Source organism: Lutjanus erythropterus, chromosome 6 (assembly GCF_056507025.1).
Source record: "Lutjanus erythropterus isolate fLutEry1 chromosome 6, fLutEry1.hap2, whole genome shotgun sequence".
NCBI lineage: Eukaryota > Metazoa > Chordata > Actinopteri > Lutjaniformes > Lutjanidae > Lutjanus > Lutjanus erythropterus.
In genome coordinates, this window is record NC_139322.1 from 11279112 (window position 1) to 11298480 (window position 19369).

The 19369-nt window shown below is 39.6% G+C and overlaps 1 protein-coding gene across 1 annotated transcript; it reads right to left on the reverse strand.

Moving 5' to 3' along the window:
• Nucleotides 1–310: 310 nt before the first annotated feature.
• On the reverse strand, nucleotides 311–14007 carry nfascb (neurofascin homolog (chicken) b). The gene is made up of 26 exons (XM_084720577.1): nucleotides 13929–14007; nucleotides 13725–13830; nucleotides 13424–13614; nucleotides 12905–13027; nucleotides 12586–12804; nucleotides 10986–11097; nucleotides 10663–10850; nucleotides 10449–10580; nucleotides 10205–10348; nucleotides 8563–8674; nucleotides 8255–8418; nucleotides 7995–8142; nucleotides 7669–7793; nucleotides 7481–7582; nucleotides 7192–7389; nucleotides 6725–6795; nucleotides 6409–6631; nucleotides 5452–5567; nucleotides 4004–4214; nucleotides 3340–3462; nucleotides 2778–2951; nucleotides 2526–2657; nucleotides 2371–2440; nucleotides 981–992; nucleotides 737–772; nucleotides 311–621 (listed from the first exon to the last, which is right to left on the reverse strand). Exons 1-26 carry the CDS (start codon nucleotides 14002–14004, stop codon nucleotides 390–392), a joined length of 3540 nt encoding a protein of 1179 aa, XP_084576703.1. The 5' UTR covers nucleotides 14005–14007; the 3' UTR covers nucleotides 311–389.
• Nucleotides 14008–19369: the final 5362 nt, after the last annotated feature.

Below are 19369 nucleotides of genomic sequence, written 5' to 3' on the forward strand. Positions count from 1 at the left end.
TAACAGTAGTTAAGCTGGTCCTTGCAACTGTTTTTATCAACATGATAAACTGATCCACTTCTGTCTTGTCTGATGTGCAGCCTCTCTCCACTGACAGGATAACTGAACATGTACATGTACTCATGCGTATGCATGCACACAAACACACAGCATTTTTATTTACAGGAAATGAAATACGAAACACAAATGGTAAAGCTTGCCTTTTATCAGATGAACAAGCATCTCATCTCTAGTATTGTCCCAACTATTCCACCATTTTCTTCTTTAATGCATGAAAGTTGTGTTGCCTGTATGGACCCTGATGGTACTTAATTCATGGTGGAGGGTACAAGCATGGTAAAGTCACGTCACAAATAGCTGACCTGAAGTCAAGAAGGCAATTTAGAGTTTTATGCCAGGGAGTAGATGGTATTCATTGGAGAGTGGAGCTCCAGACTTCCACCAAAGTCCAACTCCCTGACATCTCTCCTGGTTCCCGTGTACTGGCCAATAAATGAACCGTCTTCATTGAACGGTATCTCTCCTCCTTCACCATAGTCCACCAGACTGTCGTCACTGTCTGATCGCTTCATCATTGCCTCCATAGATGGCTGGCCTCTCTGAAGCCCTCTTTCCTCCTCTCTACAAAATAATTTTCAAAATTGGATATTGGAGGCGCATTATGTCAGCATTAGAAGACAGAAAGGATGGAGTTTAATCTGATGTATCTATACTCTCAAAATGTACATGTACATACCGCCGGGGGTAAGGCAGAGTGGAGACACGTGCGATCCTAAAATATGAAAACAGTTTGTGTGAGATCAGCATTTGTATGACAGGAGAGATTATTTTATTTGATCAATCACTCATAAAATGCTTCAGTTCCAGTATGATGTTGAATAAACTGTTTATATAACTGTTTATTAAATTAATTTAAAAAAAAGGATTGTACATTTTAACAGTCAATAGTGTCAATGTGTCAATATTTAGTCTTTTCATACCTTTCAAGAGACCTTGAGTGGTTCAGTTGGAAAAGAAAAGAACAGGGTTGAGGTTTGGGAGAATAAAGGTTTAGATAGAAAAGGTAGGGTAAACAGAAAAAAAACAAAACAGAAAATAATGTAAATATGATCAGAGTTAACTTAAATAAGGCCATAAAACACTTTAACCAGATTTGATTTGTACCTGTGCAGCATGATAAAATTTAATCAGAATTAAAGGCAGTCTGTGGAGTTTTTGATCAATAGTGGTTTTAGGGAGCAATGTTTTTTATGAGTGGGTATCCATTTTTTTTGTATTGTGCACATGCATGTGACATGATAGGTGTTAAATATTCAAAAACCCGACTATGCGAATCTTTAATTAAAGGTAGGAAATGGGGTTTAACATGATTGTCAGGCTTCAAGAATGCACTCGGTGTGTTTATTGCTTGATCAGACTACATGACATTCAAAGTCGTCAGGTCGCTGTACTGTTTAAACTACACAACTTCCTGTCTTGTGATTGAGAATTTTGAAGTCAGTGACAGAGGGCCACACATAAGATCTTTCATGTGAGGAATCCCAGACAAGTCTGTCTGGTCTCCAAACTATGTTTGGACACACAAACACACGCAAGAAGTGACATTAGGTCACTGCAAGGTTAATATTATCATTATATTATACTATAATTATAATTACTACTACTTTACAACTACATTTTTTAGACTTTCTGGCTGCTGCTCTTTCGTCTGTCCTTCTTGTCTCCTCTCTCCCCTCAGCCCATGTCTGCTCTCATTGGCTGTAGCTCGCTGCATGGCTCCCTGACCTGTTCCTGACACGCCCAGATATTAAACCTGCTAGACAACTTTTGGGGGTCACCTCTGCGAGGCACTGGCATGCTCTCTATGAACTCCCAGATCGTGTCTTTGAATACTTCACACATAGCAATAATCACCAGTTTGCTACCGATCTGCAAAAACTGTTATCGAGTGGAAGATTAGAGCTGAAATCTTGTGGTGTGAACTTGGTATTAGTGAGTACCACTGAATGTAAACACTGTTGTTTGGTTGTTTACAAGTTGACTCCACAGGGCAGCTTTAATTCAACAAACAGAATGCTGATTCAGTGCACAGCTACAGAGCAAATGGATGTAATTAATGGCTACTGTTATAGTTTCCAACAATGATAGTGCTGTACAGTGTTATGCTAAAGAAAATGATCAATTCATTGTTGAGTATTATTACAATGCTATTATGTAAATACTAGGACATGATTAACATACCTTGGAATCCTAAAATAGGGTTTTGTAAAACTATTTGCTATATAAGGCCACACAGTCTGAGAACTTGATGATCAACTATGCTAAAATCCACGTTTTGTCTGGTGGTTGCAATAGTTTGCACTTTCTTACCGGTAGTCAAATGATCCCTCCTGATCTTTGTCATCCACCGGCTCCAATGAAATGTCTTTCTTATCCCGTACTGAAATTAAAACAAGCCACGCTGTTATAAGAGATACAGCGTGGTGTTATTAGACACCACAGAATATGAGGAATAAACACTGTACCTGGATATTTCCCCCCTCGGCTCCTCTTGATGAAGCAGACTATGAGTAGGATGAGCACGATGAGAGCCACAGCACACATAATCCCAATGAACCAGCCCTGCGTGGAGATGTCCACCTGGTCCTGGGCATAAACTGAGACACACACACAGGTGTAAATAAACACATCATAAAAGTTTACATCCACTCAGCACTTCAAAGCGTGTATATGTAGACCACCCAGTGTGTTAATGCATATAGAAAGTAGTAAATTACTTTCAGTGGTGTAGTGGGGTGACTCCTCCGTGTGCCATTCCCCTATCCCGAGCGCAGTTCGTGCCGCCACGGAGAATCTGTATCGGGTGTAGCGATCAAATCTCCGGATTGAGAAACTTGTTACATTTGGAGGCAACTCCTCCACTCGCAGCTCCTCTCCCCTGGTGGCATTCACTGTGGAGAGAGTGGAAATTTCAGTGCTGTTTGGAGGACTCTTGAGGCTGGCAGAGTACACACAACTGAGCTATTAAGTACCTTACCTGTCGGAGAGTGCCCACACAAGTGTTCATTACCGTCTCGAGAACATACCTCAGTGGTATTTTGGTTTTTGAGTGCAAATTTAAGTGGGTTATTATGTGCTATTGGGATGTGGACTTGAGTGTCATGTGGAAACCTTTACCAGCTTCACTGAAATAAACCGTTTCCTTTTCCGTCATTAAAACTTGGCTGTTTCTCCTCAGCGGACTGCAGAACACTACACTATGCTTCAAAAGTGTAGACTGTGAAGACAGAAAAATCTCCAGAGCGGTTTGAGTGCGTTTCAGATGTTGTGTCGGCGTACCTGTCTGGTACTTGAGGGAATATCCGGTAATGATACCGTTGGGTTCTGCTGGCAGGTCCCAGTCTACATAAATACTGTCCAGATGTCGCTGTTGGATCCTGAAGGATGTGGGAGCAGATGGTACTGCAGACACAAACACAGCAGGAGATAACACACATAAATATGCTTCGGAAATAAACATTAATTTGTGAATTGCTTGTGCTTGGTAGAGGACACAGATGTTCTCCTGTTCCTTGGATGGTAAATTAAGCTGCATTTTCACTGCAGGGTACGGCTCAACTCGACTCTACTTGCTTTTTTTCCTTTGTTTTCCATTACGGATAAAAAAATGGACCTGGAACCTGACAGCCTTGTAGTCAAGACAACATATTTGTTGATGTAATGTAATGTTGATGTAATGTAACTTCATATACATTACATAGCTTTATGTGACCTGTCTCACCTTTTCACCTCCACAAAGCCGACATTTTTAAATAGCCATCCTCTCCAAAAAGGTGAGCATTTAAGTTGTCAGTCTGGCAGTAAATGTACAGCGTAGGTTTGTATTTGTCAATGAATAAAGGCTGCAACTTTTCAAGACCAAAGCTGGAATAGTGTTGCTATGACCATCAGCTCTGTTTATGTTGCCTTGTAGTAGAAGTACAGCTTTAGTGACTTTTCTTACCTCCTTCAGGTGTTGAGAAGTGTATATTATTACTGGGCGGCCCTTCGTATCGATTGTTTGCCACCACTATATACATCTTGTAGTTGCTATAGGGGATGAGGTCAGTGACGACCCCAGAAGGCTCTGGATCATCGTTTGGAAATGTTTTAGACTTCATCCCTCTGTTGACCCTCAACCACCTCAGCTGGCTGCTGTCCCTCCAGTAGTAGACCTGGGAGATGAGAAGCATTTTGATTCTGCTGCTATTTTTAGTGACAATTTCTCAAGAAAAGAGTTCCTGCAGACTGTCTACTAAGTTCCAGGTAGCCGATTAATATGCATTGATACATATGTTTTAAACTGGTTACATTATATTCAGTTAGCAAAGTAAGTGGAAGTGGAAATATCACCTTAATCTTGAAAAAAACAAAAGCAAAAAGAAATATGTTTCTGGAGTCTATGAACAGACAGGCAATAGAGTAAAATACTCAAGTTAAAAAATAGTAATTTGTTATATATTTGTTGAAATATCAAGTCAATATTACCAGTGATAACTTTAAAATTACCAGTTATATCCTACACAACATACAGTATGACCAATACTTAAATGTACTAGTAGTAAGGACAAATAATAGTGGAAAGTGTTTAAGTAAATATCAAGTAAACTGCCTAAAAAAACAATATGTAAGACTATATTTTTCTGTATTTTTTTTCTCTCGAGAGTTGGACTGGTTACTGTCTGATTTGCTTGTGTCCTCTGTTTGAACTTTTCATGTTGATAATAATCACTGTGTGATATTAATCACTTTGTACTGTCTATCAACAGAAGCCCTGAGAGACAAATAAATGATCTACAGTGATCTAGTGATTTAGATTTAGACCCATATTCTTAATAAGACTAAAACTAAGAGCATTCATGTTATCTTCTTTCTTTTCTTTTTTCTTTTAGATAAGAGATTTTTTTTCTCACTTGCCTCTCTGAGCTATAATTTTAAATTTCTATTTTCATTTGTATTTTATGGATCTCAACACATATTGTTTGTTTCATTTTAAGGATTTTTTTTAAATCAAATATTTATTTGATAAGTGGCTTATAAGTTTGGCTCTTGTGATTTATTTTTGATTGATCTGTGGTTTTAAGAAGTTGTTTCACGCTGTGAATCTGATTCTTGACAAAGCATTAATAATTCAGTGCTCACAGTGGATGGGAATTAAATTTTTTAATTCAAAAGTCACCACAAACCAAGAAATGAATAGTTATTACTATTTCCTACACTATTACGTAATTAAATCTTTTTTTATCCAGCTTACTATACTCATTTAATTGTCACTAGACTCTCCCAGTGATGTACAGCATGTTCTGTGTTTCTGTTGTTGTTCTGCTGTTGTTGTTTTGTTGACGTCTGAATATATGAATGTAAGCTACAATCAAAGTTCATTATGCAACACCGAATTTATAATAGACACACCTTGTATTCTTTCAGTTCTCCCATAATAGTGTTGCGTTGTACTGGATCCCAGTGCACAGTCACCTGAGTGCTCTCGATCTCAGACAGTCTCAGGTTCAGAGGGGCAGTTATGGGACCTGCAGAAAACAGAGATTGTCTTTGCTATCAGTGAACACAAAGAGAGGTGATGAGAAGGACAACTTGGTCCCAAGATTAAGATAAAATCAGCTGAAAACAGTGAAAGGCGTGTTCAGAACACTCTGATTACTTGTATTGATCAGCCCCGTGTGATTAAGATCCAGTTTACAACAGAACAGTATCACTGCTGACCAGCTGACTGAGTTAAAACAAATAACCTACAGTCATTGAATAGTTTTATGAGTATGACTCATCCCACAAGTAGACACCCAGACACTTGGAGAGTCTATGACGAGTAGAGCTGGGTTACTGGATGAATATATTGGCTATTCGAGTCCATCACCAGTAGTTTTTTTTTTTTTCTAGGGTGATATTTGCTGCTTTGCTATGCTTATTTAATGCTCTGTACAAGTGAGAAATGCAGCTCAATGACACACTCTTATTCAGCAGCGCAGTACACACCCACTAAGCCAAGAAAGAGTGACAAAAAGAGTGTGTAGAGCCAAAAAAATTTCACATCTAATGCCGTGAATTAAGGATTTATTACCACCAAACCAGACTTGGTGATATTAATTGCTCAGCTGATGGTGGCAGGTTGGAAAATTTCAACATAATGCATTAGTTTTTGTTACCAAAAGTTCAGCTCATAAAATCTAGGCTGCATACCTGACAGGGTTTCTGCTTTCTTTTCAAGTTGAAGAGTTTCAAATATATAAAGATGTCATGAGCAGTAGAGCACACCTACCTAAGCATGTGAGCTGCTTAATGGACATTACTAAGACACTTTCCTTTCTTTTTAACTCCTTTGTACATTATATTGAAGTGGACTTTGATACTTACGGTCTTCCCCAGAGTAACCAATTACAACAGGAGATTCTGGACCGAGCCCGAAGTCGTTCACTGCCTGGACTTTGAGCTCATAAGGAGTGAAGGTGTCTGCGTCGTAGATATAGTATTTCAGCCATTTGGTGGTCGCATTCTTCCACTCCTCTCGCGAATCTCTCCTTCTCCACCACACCAGATACTTAAGGTGGGGTCCGTTCCACTCTCTGTAGGTCAGAGGCTGAAAACAGGGTGTGACTTTAGTGTTTTATAAATTCAAATATTCAACAGTCAAGATAAATATCAAAGCACTGATGCGTTCAGTCCCTCTTACCTCCCAGCTGATCTCCATGTTATTCCTCCATGTGCCCACACCCTTCAAGTTCTTTGGGATGACGTCTGGGGCTGTGCAGGAAAACCAAAACAGTGGTAAGATCACTAGCTCTAAAGGAACAGTTCAGCATTTTTCTATGCTCATGCACTGTGTTGCCAAGAGTTAGATGAAAAGATTGATGCCAATCTCATGTATATCAGTTAAATGTGAAGCCACAGCCAGGAGATGTCACCTCAGCATAAACACTGGAACCAGGCTAGCTGTTTCCACCTGTCCCCAGTCTTTATGCTAAGCTAAGCTAACTATCTCCTGCCTGATTCATGTACAGATACAAGAGTGGTATCAATCTTCTCATCCAACTCTCTGCAGTAAAACAAATTTCTCAAAATGTCTTGCTGTTCCTTAAGAATCTGCTACATTTATAGCTGTTTGCTAACAAGGATATGTTTCAGGAGCATCAAACTTACGTGCACCGCTGCTCTGGAAGCGTGAAGATGGACGACTGGGACGGCTCATTCCGATTTCATTGATAGCGATGACCCGGAACTCGTAGTAGGTGAAAGGTGTGAGATGCAGAATGACAGAGTTGAGGTTCCCGGGGTACAATGACAGGTTTCTCCACTTCCCAGGCAACCAGTCGTCATCGTCATACTGCACCAGATAATCTGTAACAGAGCAATAAATGGAGGGAAAATGTTTGTTAAATACAAGAATCCCGTAAAAACAATAATAATGACGATTACTTTGAGCTTGTACCTGTGACAGGGCTGTGGTTGCTGTCTCCAGGGACCCAACTGAGTCTTACACTTCGTTCATATGGATCTGACAGCTCCAAGTTAGTGGGAGGCTCTGGACGGTCTGCACACAGAAACATGCATCAAGAATTAAAAAGCCCAATGTGTTGCATGTTTGATTAAATATCATTCATTTTAAATGTGTCATACCCATCACCATTAGGTGTGCTGAGGCAGACTTCTGTTCCAGTTCACTCTTGATGACACAGGTGTAATTGCCCTCATCGCCTCTGTTTACATTCGTAATGACCAGATTTGACTCATCCATGGAGAGTCTGAGGATTGCATAGTGAGTGAAACTGGTGAGATTAAGATGCAAATTGGTCCACACAAAAACTTTATAGGGATAGGTTGGATTTTTTCAAATGGGGTTGTACAAGGTATTAATCCATAGAACTATTCCTTTAATTATAAAAAAAACTCAAAACGTATTTATAGTGTCTATCTCTTTAGGATTCATTCATAACAAGATGTACCTCCAGCCCAGAGTGACCAGCCTTTTGCCTTTCATCCAGGTGGTTGTGACAGGAGTCGAGGCGTCTGCTTTTACAGCACACTCGAAGCGCACATCGGTTCCACGGATGACTTTCATACTCTGTGGTCTTGTGACAATTAAAGTGGGCTCTGAGAGGAATAAATGGATAATAAAACATGATGGCTCACACATTTAAGGGGGATTTGTGTAAAAATGTATCATTAACTCAAAGATTTTTGGTGTGAAACGATGTGACCTCACCTTTGACCTCTATTCGGACTTGGCTCTCATCTCTTCCCGCTACGTTACTGACGATACACATGTAAGTTCCCGAGTCCTCTACCTTTATGCGTTTTATCTCCAGAGTCCCGTTACGGTGGGTCTTAAAACGATTTCCTTCAAGATTCCCCTGTCCATATTTGGACCTGTGTGAGCAGACACACACACACACACACACACACACACACACACACACACACACACACACACACACACACACACACACACACACTGTGAGCTGAAATCTGAATTTACTCTGTACAGTAAAGTGTCAAACAGCACGTTCTCACCATCTGAGCTCAGGCACTGGAGAACCAAAGTAGCGGCAGTGTAAGAAGGTGTGTGTGCCCTCTGTCACCTTGATGAGTTCATTCCTGGTTCCCAGAATACGTGGAACTGCATCTAGAGATACAATGATAAACAATTATTTATTTAGTAATGAAATATTTAATTTATATTCTTGGACATTATTTCCCGTAACCTGCGTTGTCTCCTGTATGTCTACTAATTTTACAAATGGCTCTCACTGACCTCTGTGCGTAGGTCGATAAAAAAGAGCAAATGCAATAGTGAAGCAAAACAGAGGTTTTGCTATTTACTCAAAATATAGATTATCTTTTGCCATCATTACATTATGGTATACTAAAGCTACTGCTGGTGGAAAAGCTCTCCTCCATGATGGATTCATCCCTGCAAGATTATCCAGTGTTAGTATATGGTAGCCAATATCTTTTTGCACTTACACTCTGTACCTTTTTGTCCCAAATCACACATTTACCTCTTGATAAAAAAATGTAATTAACCAATCACTCGAAATCACTGCAAATGGGTCAGATGGGTTGTATGATCATTTGATCAGTTTGACAAATTACACCCTCAGGTCCTGATAAAGCAGATTAGCTGAGTTTTTTTAGAGTTAAATACATAAATTGTTGCTTTGTTGCCCATTTTGATCATATCTATTTAATATTTTAGAGTGCTAAAGAATACACTGACTAATGCTTCATGCATTTGATTTCGTGTTATTCAATGTTTTCACTAAAGGTTTTTAAACTTTTATAGACCACTGTTCTTAATGGTCTTATATTGTATATACAAACATTTTTTCTTATTAAATGCTCCTTATCAAACACTTCAGTGATGTCCTACTTAATTTTTATGACTGTATAACAATGGTGCAGCAGTTAAGCAAACTTTACAGCAGTCATGACCTGAAAATGTGTTGAGTGTATACCTTAGGCGGCTTGTTAATTTTTAACAGGAGGGAGATGACCCAATAACAGCACTGTAGTGATGAGAAGACTGAGTAACCCTTTTAATTTTGTATTTTTTACTACAGTAGATCTATAGTTTAGAGCATATATTGTCAAACTGTGGTGCATGTACCACTGGTGGTGCTTGAACTCTCTCTAGTGGTACATGGAGGAATGACAGATTTTTTTAATGCAATAAAACAATTTAAAAACATAATACTATCAAAATACAACACAAAAATTGAATGAAAATACCTAAAATATCAGATAATTGAAAATTTAAAATATGTTTTGTGAACTGTTCTTAGGTAGGCCACCACTACTGTATTTTATCATTGGGGCATAATGATGGTACATAGAGAGCTAAATATTTTTTGAGGTGGTATGCTGTGTAAAAAGTTTGAGAAACACTGGTTTAGAGAATAATATTGATCCAAGGTTAAATTAGGGGGTGGGACTGAGAGAAAAAAATGCAGTAACAAATGCATCCTGTCCTTCAGCGCCACAGACAGCACCATGGATTTATCAATAAATAACACTCAGATGAAGGATCAATGATGCTGGAATTCAGTAACATATCTTACCAAACAACCTTTTTTAACTGTCAAAATGTCTGGATCATGGCAGTGAAAAACATGTTTTGCAGTGTAAATGTCACAGATGACAGAGTGGTACTTACGTAGCACATTGACAAAAGCATTGGCCAATAAGTACCCAAATTGATTGGAAGTATTGCACTGATAGACGCCATTGTTTTCGGTGGTCACGCTGCGTAACGTCAGTGTGTCTCCAGACACCTGTCTATTGGCCAGAGGCGTAGCACCTGGGGAAGAAAAAAAACACAAAACCACACAAAAAAGGCAGTTGGCATTATTTAGATTTACTTTCACAACTAGTGGGCATGATCTTCGAAAAAAACCTACTTTCAATTGGTTCCCCGTTGATGAACCAGCTGACTGTGGGGCGAGGAACCCCATCAGCACGACACACTAAGCGTCCAGTTTCCTCAGGGGCCAAAACTAAATTAGTGGGCTTCTCCAACCAGAACGGAGCCGCTGTCAAATACAAAGTATGTAAGTTGTTTAAACATTATTGTGCGGTAAGAAAAGACATCACGCTTCTCAGAGTGTGTCTCACCTTTGACCCTGACAGATATTGTGTGCTCAATGTATCCTATCTTATTGGTAGCACTGCAGACATATTCACCCGCGTCGTCAAAAGACGCCTTTGGGATTTGAATCAGCTTGTTGAAGTGTTTTACTTTCATGGATGGCCTCACCACCAGGTCTTCTCCATCCTTGGTCCACGCGATATTAGGAGTTGGCCTTGATGATGATAAACAAGGCTTTACACAGGACGACTTTCATGAAATCAAAGTCAAAATTCTATAAAACAGAAAATATACAGGCACCTGCATTGGATATACTATTATATATGAAAAAAAAGGCCTTCACACTCACACTCCTGCAGCGATACACTCCAGGAGCAATTCTTCCCCCAGCAGGACAAGTACGGAGCTGGACGAACCTGTGGGAGAGAGCCAGCTGGGGGCAGCCTCGGCCACTGTACGAGCTGCAGAGGAAACGCATTAGAACGCACCAGTCAACACAGGCTTCAGGCATTCAGAACCCCTGTCTGTCCATGACAACACAAGATAATAGTTCTCCAAGGAAATAAGAGAGGACGACTGAGGCAGAGCACACACCACAATTAGTAAGTTTAGTTGGGCAGAGTGGTGAGTCTTTTTATGGTCTGAAATAAATCAAAATGCTCCAGTGCTGGAATAGTGATCACAACACCACAGGGGGGTTAATGGAAAAAAAAAGATAAAAGGCATCAACAAGACACAATTAAGAAACTAACTACTACCCACTGCCTGCGTGATGACATGGTCTGTATCTGTGGCTCATTTCCAATTGAGTTCCCATTAATGTTTTTTGTTTTTTTGTCTTGACAGAAATTAAGACATGCACTTTGAAAAAAGTTTCTTGGAGAATGTTTTTTTTCTTTTTGGTTTTAACTTTTACTGCTCTTTTCATCCATATAATAATCTGTTTCATCTGACCAGTGGCGCCTTAATGCACAGGCTTACTGTGGCTTAAGTCCTGAGTCTCTGGCCAAGAAGGTCTACCGGGGGCATCACGAGACATAAGCTTATATGAAGGTTTACATATAGAGTATATATTATAAATTCTAATGTCCAGAGCTGTCAACTCTCATGCATTAACTGTGAGACTCACGCAATTGATACTCAATTACTGATTCTCACGCAGTTGGAAACAAATTTGTAACTGATAACATCGCAGCATGAAGGGGATGCAGACAGCGCATGGACAGAAGCATCACAGTCAAGGAGCAGCAATGTGCAGCAGAAAGTTATTCATAAAAACAGAAGGGAAAGAGAGAAACACATCTATCTATTGTATTGTAAACTATTCCCATGCGTGCTGCTCAGAATTATCTCAGTCAGCAGCTCTTCTGGCAGCAGCACAGAGTCTCTCCCTCTCCTCTCAGAGTGCACACAGGCTGGAGCGACAGCGAGTTACCATACTGAAATCTACAAATATAAAATTCTACATTTAATGACATAAGAGGAAACCTCAAAGGCAATCCTCCAATCACAGATCCCTAAATCAAACCTCAGTTGTAACTACAGCTTGAATTATTTGTTTCTTTTACATCCAATGCATTTGGTAAGTAAGTTAGAGAAGCAATACTACAATGTAGAAATAAATAAATACTGAAAGTGTTTTTCAGTAAAAGTATAAAAGTATTATTATCGATATATAAGTAGTAAAAGTGAAAGTACGTATCCTGCAGAATAATTTATGTTGTATTATTGAATCATAGTTATTGATGCATGAATATGCGCATTGGTTTACCACTGCAGTTTCTACCTCAAAATTGTACTTAAGTGCAGTACTTGAGTAAATCTAATTAGTTATAAGAGTAAACAACAGGAAATGTGTTTAAAACAAATAGATGTGAACATGTGGCCAAAAATTCTGACCATGACTACAAACCAGACATCAGAAATTGTGAACAGACAATTACACTCACTTGTAAGGACTTTAACAACCACTGGCATCTTCTGCTGGATGACATTCTTGTAGGGGAAGCGAGCGTTACAGCAGTAATCAACAGCAGAGTCGTTGAAGAGGACGTTAGAGAAGTACAGATCTCCGTTAATTCCCATGGACACCCTGCGGTCCTGCCGCACAGCCTGCATGGTGGGGAAAGCTGTCTGGATGGGCCAGTTGAAAGGTCTCGCATATGAGCCTGAAATCAAACACGGCATTAAAAATTTTCACAGGAAATACATTTGACAGCTTGTTTTGTTAGCAGACCAAACTTTATCTAACTCTACAGAGACTCTTACAGCTGGACATCCAGTAGGTTTCAGGTTTAGGTGGGCCAGGTGGAGGGTCACAGGACAGGACCAGAGGCAAGCCAACGCTGATCACCACCGGCTCCAGAATCTCCCTCGGCCAAACAGGAGGTCCTACACAAACACACATGTCCACTGTATCAGGTATGGCGTTGATAACACCACTTGGATATCCAAAATGAATTGAGAGATACCAGTGCCAAGCAACAAAATAATTTTCCAAATCTTTTTGTTTTTTGGGTTGTTTTTGGTATCATTATACTTGCATTTTAAGATATTATTCACTATGAAATAAAGATTAATTGAGGCTTGGAAGCAAAAATTATAACAAATCACATAAGTTGACATACACAACCTGCGATAGAGAAAATATAAAACAATGCTGCTGTTGAATGTTGAAATACTGATGGAAAAACTTCACTTTACCACAGTACATCACCTGTCAGTGGCACATCGGTGGTGGATATGAGCATATAATTGATTCTCTAATAGTCCCAGCGCTGATCTTACTGTATAGTCGTAGTCTGATCTTGTTGGAGTATGCAGATCCATACTCGTTGGAGGCAATGCACTGATACTCTGCCTCATACTGTTCTGGATTGTTCCAGGCATAGATGTCCAACGTTCCTGAGCGCCTGCGCATCGATGCTTGAGGGTCACGTGCCACGTTGAAATACTTCCCGTTCCGCCTCCAGGAAAAACTTCATGAATGAGCAAAAAGTGAAAAGTAAGACAGAGAAACAGTGAGGCGGTTTGCAGATAATAATGTTGGTCTTGACAAACACATTCACTGTGCTCCATCAGTTCTTACATGGGATGAGGGTTTCCTTTGGCTTCACATTCTATGACCATGGTGTCTTTGGGGTCAACAATATGGTCTTTCATTGACTGCTTTATGATAGTTGGAGGCTGCCGGACTTCAGGCAGAGAAATAAATCAGCTTGGTATATTAGAAACATATGTGAAAAGACAATACATCTCACAGATTACATTGTGTGTTCGCTTACTGACTCACCTTCCAGAGGGACGTCAAAAGTCCAAACACTCTGCCATAATAGCAGCAGCAGCGCTGGTTCGACCAGTGTTCCCATCTTTACAGTTCATGAATCCAGCAACACTTTGTCACCAGTTCTCCTGTTATCAAAGTCAGTGAAGAACAACAGAAGACATCTGCTTTAAAACTGTTAAAGCAGTTAAAATCCAGATCAAATGACTGTCCCTGAAACTTCTTACTATAGATTTTACTTAACATGCCATTAAGATGCAAAAGCACTCACGTCCTTTGAAAGTAAAACGATGATGTAAAATTTTAGCATTAGTAAGTAAAAGTCATTTGTTTAAAATCTTACATCAGTGGTTGAATGAAGGATGCACTGTATTTAAGTATAATTTGATATACTTGTACTTCACTTGAGTCTTTTCATGCCACTTTTTACTTCTATTCCTCCACATCTCAGAGGAAAATATATAAATTATACTTTTTATTTCACAATGATCTGACAGCATTAGTTAGTACTTACTTAAATTATTAGATTATTATTACTGATGCATTAATGTTTAAGCTCAACAAGTTGATGCTGGACAAGTTGGAACTAGTTTTTACTGCTTAACATGCAGTTAGTAGTACTTTAATCCAGCAGTTGTGGTTCACAACCTGGGGAGTGGGGCCCTTCTAAAGGGTCACATGATAAATCTGAGGGGTCTTGAGATGATTAATGGAAGAAGATAGAAGAACAACCCAAACCCCACATAAATAAACAAATAATACTTTTACCTCTGAGTTAAACAGATACCAAACCATCTTAGACTTTTAAAGAGGAAATCAAGAATCTGTAGACAATTCATTCATTCAATTCTGAAACATTCGACACAGGGGCCACAAGTAAGGGGTTACGTGCCAAAACGGTTGGAAACAACTGTAGTTTAATATATATCAATATAATATTTTTAATGAAACTTTAAAGTAACTTTCAGGTGAATGTTGTGGAGTAAAAATGAAAATAAAAATCCCTTGAAATGTAGTGGAATAGAAGTGCATAGTGGCTTTTAAAACACTCAAGTAAAAATGCTTCAAAATTATTCCAACACTGAACATCTGAAATATCCATCCCTTCCATCACACTGCTGTGTCAGTAGTTCAGTAGTAAAGTACAGTTTAGTATAGAAAGACCACAAAGACCACAAAGAAAAATGTCTCGTTAGATGTGTCTCTTCATCACATCATCCCTATAAATATGCAACGAAGCATGAGTCATGTTAGTGCCATCAAAACAAAAAGTTGTCAGTACGTACCTCTGTCATGTAAAGTCAGATCAGGGCTCTCTCCTCCCCATATCTGTGGTTTCCCCAGTGCCCCAGTAATTCCACTGACTTTTCTCCACCAAATTATTCTTGTTTGTGCAGTATACCAATTAATGTCTCCGTCCTTCAAATATCAGGTCAAGAACCCGAGAGGAGTTGATACACTTCAGTAATAGAGTTTCTGTCTGTCACTGCCACTTACACTCTGCCCACCCGTCTCATGAATAATGAATGAGCGCCATACACCACCTACTCATCACCCACTTCACTTCACTGCTCTGACCGGCCACTGATAATTCTCAACAACCCATCAGCAAACACAGTCACAAAGTTTGTCTGCACAATAAACAAACTGAAGCTACGAGCATTTAAATAAATGTTTGGATTTATTACCCAAGCACTTGTGGAAGTAGTTGCATATTTTTCTGTCTCATAGTTGAATAATTGTTTCGACCTGCTTCAGCGTGAACAAAATCAGCTTGGTCAGACCAACTGAGAGTACAAAACAACCCATATTCTGTGCAATTTGCATTCTTGTTGGTTTTGCTGACATCAAAATGTGGGCTTTATTGTTGACGGGAGAGAACCCGGGAGCAGAGCATGAAAGCAATGTTTGTTTCTCTCATATGAATTTTACATGTGGCAAATCACAAGTCACATGACATCCAGTGCAACAGCTCTGACAAAGGATGGGAAAATCCAACAGTCCCAGTTCTCTCAATTACAATTTGACTACCACTTTGGAAATACTTTATAATAACCATCATTAATAAATGGTAAACTGCTAGTTAATTAAGCTTCAAATAATGCATGTATGTGCTTTATAAAACCATTTATTAAGCAACTGTAAAGTTTTATAAACTTTGTAATGGCCAGCCTAATATTTTTTTATAGATGCACTACACAGTATTTTTTTTTACCCATTTTCAAAGTATTATAATTGTTAGTTGCAGCTTTACAATAACCATCCAGATAATGTCTATAGACAGCATGCTCTCACGCTGAACTCGTCAAATATGGCAGCTTGGTCAGTGGCCTTATGCTTCACACTGTGACACCGTAGGTACCCCTCTAGTGTCAGTCTAGAGTCAGGTTTGCAAGTTAATAATCTTAAATAATAGATATACAACACCTGTGTAGACTTCCAAAATACAGGCACAAAAACTACTTGTTTAGGTTTAGGAAACAAAACTACTTCCTTATGTTTAGGAAGAAATCCTGGTTCAGGGTAAATAGAAGTGCATTACTTCTGTAAATTAATATATGAAGCGTACTATTAGTATTATCATTCTATACTTTAATTATTAGTGTTATATCTGGTCCATCTCTCTATGTAACGATTTCTTAGGTTTACCTACCTTGCCTAAAAGGTTGACGAATTACCAAATGTTAATTATCTGCTATCAGTTTACCAGGTATTGATGATGGTTATTATTTTAGAACAATATTGTGTTACCTTTCAGTTTACCCAATTTTCCATAAATGAATTCAGAACACATCCTCTTTTTTTTGGGAAATAGATTTTCAACACTCAGCCATTCATATGCACATCCTCAGAGGAGGAAAAGGTCATTACCATTCAGCGGAGATAATCCTTTTCTAGAAACAGTGCCAAGGACGCAGGAGAAGCTGCATTTGTGTGAAACAAAAGCCATCTCACGGCTGTCGACAGGGTCCTGACCTGTGTAGGCTTTCAGGAATCCACATATACAAACCAGCGCTGACTGGGCTAAACAATAGCCCGGTGGTGGGGCGGGTGGGTAAAATGAGGTGATGAATCGAACTGGATTTGTCAAGTGTCTGACTTTTGTATAAATAAATTACTCATCATAAGGAATTTGACATCATTTCATTCATAACTGGAAAAAGTGTCAGAGCACTGGCTGTGTTTGGACTGGCTGCTGCTCTGCCTCCTCTGGCCCTGATCCCATCCTCCATGTCCACAACTGACACACAACTTGACTTGCCTCACACAGATAACAAAAGCAGAAGGGGTATGTTGAGCCTCTTGGCTCTTGGAATGGGCTTTTTCCCCCTATACATTGGACTGAAGCAGGCCTGGCAGTGAGCAGTGATCAGTGCCATGCACCAGATTGCACAGTGAAGAGGCAGAGAGGCGGACAGAGCCAGCTCAGTGACGACAAGAAGGTCTCTATGCTCGCGGGTCTCCTTTGGCACGTGTGCCCAGGGCTCGGGTAAGAGCAGATGGCATGTGGGAGGGAGCGTTCAACTGCACAAGCTGCCTGTTCAGACCCAGAGCACCTATCACTTGCTCTTTGACGTCAGTGCATCGAGGAGCGCACAAGAGGAGGTTGGAGAGAAGCTCCTGTTGAGCAGGACACTGTCTACATTCATCACCGGTGTGCAGTCATAACATTATTGTCTCACAAACTTTAGCACTGTGATTCTGACTTTATGAAGAGGTAACGGTAAACTAAAATAAGAAAACATCTTCTCAAGTCCTGTAGAAAGAATAAGAGTCGACAGCAGGGGTCAGCAACCTGCAGCTCCAGAGCAGACAGTCACTTTAGGCTAGATATGGATGTCAAATCCAGAAAAAAAAAAAGTCTCTGAGGAGAACAGTCATGGCTCCAGAGAGATTTTCATTCGTTCTGCCAAAAATAGCTCCTTTGATAGTAAAGGTTTATGACCCCTGGTCTGCAGCCATGCTAGTGGCTCTGTGAAGGTGAACTTGAGCTAAATGTTAATGCCAGCACACTCACAATAACAAAGCTAACATGTTGATGTTAGAATTATGTTTGCCATGTAGGATGACCAGGAGTCCTGCTTTATGTGGGACTGCACAGTTTTTTTTATCCCTTGTCCCACATATTGAGATAATGTCCCATGTTTTGATTGGCTCTAGTTAAAAAAAATCAAATCACAGCACAGAAGACACTTTTCTAAAATCTGGCTTTTATCCAATGGCTGTAGAGGAAGCAGGGAAGGCTGTCATAACAGGGCTGTGTTTGATGTTAACGGCGCACACGTAGGTCAAGTTCAGGTTAACCTGTCACCGTCTTTACTGCCTACACAACACTCAGTGGGGAAAATTGCGAGTCACCACAAAGTCACGAGCTATGCAGCTTTAGGTAGTCTATGAATTACCACAAAGAAAAGGAAATAAAGAAGGGAAGAGGTACAACAAAGACTGAGAAATTACACCAACTCGGGTAAAGCTGGAGGGAAACACGAGATGCGTGAAGCGACGCACTACATGTGAGTCTTACAAGAAACGTGTGGCTCAAAAATGACGTGCAAATCAATGGAAGCATTCCTACTAAAACTCAAAGATGATTACCAGACACATAATGTAAAATAACTAGTGTTTACCAACCTGTGCAGCATTCTCAATCATACAGGTCAATAACTGTGGTCGTAAGCTAACACGGGTCATTTTTAAAGACTTGGACATTGCAAAAAAATGTCATGTGGTCTTACAAAAGCGATGCCCATCATTAACCTGCATAATATATTGTGTGCTACTGAATCAACCAAAGCATGTAGCTATTACGAGCTAAGGAGCAGAATGGATGTTTTTTATTTTTTAGGTTAGATAGACATAATATCAAATTTTTTTTCTCAGCATCGGAAAGGTGTCCCACAACCAAAAGCATGCTCTTTGGTTTGCTGGGATCTGGTCACTCTGTTAACATATTCACCGCTTTTTAGTTTTATGTATTAGCATGCTAACATGGGACACCGGTCTCTCTGACATCAAAACAAAAACAAAAGATGTAGCGTGATGACATAGTGAAGTAGTGTAGGATCATGGGAGTTGTGGTCTTCTTTGTTAAATAGCCGCCATTGCTGATGAAAATCTATCAGATGTGACTGAGGCAGAAATTGTGTTTTAATCATGTTATGTTTGGACACATTTGCCTTTCTTCCTCACTCTCTGATGTATCTGACGTATCCTATGTTTTGACAGAAGTTGTAGCAAATAGTGGCTAGCAGGACACACAGCGTTATCTTGAATAAATGACAGGTATCTCTGGGTTTGTTGACAGAGTAACATTGTCATCCATAGAACCAAGCTGTTAGTTGGCTGTTATATAAAGACAGATGTAATCTAGTGCTATAAATGTGGAACATCATGGAAAACTTTAAGTTACTGTCCTAACATTATATAGTAAGATAAGTAGTTCATAAAGT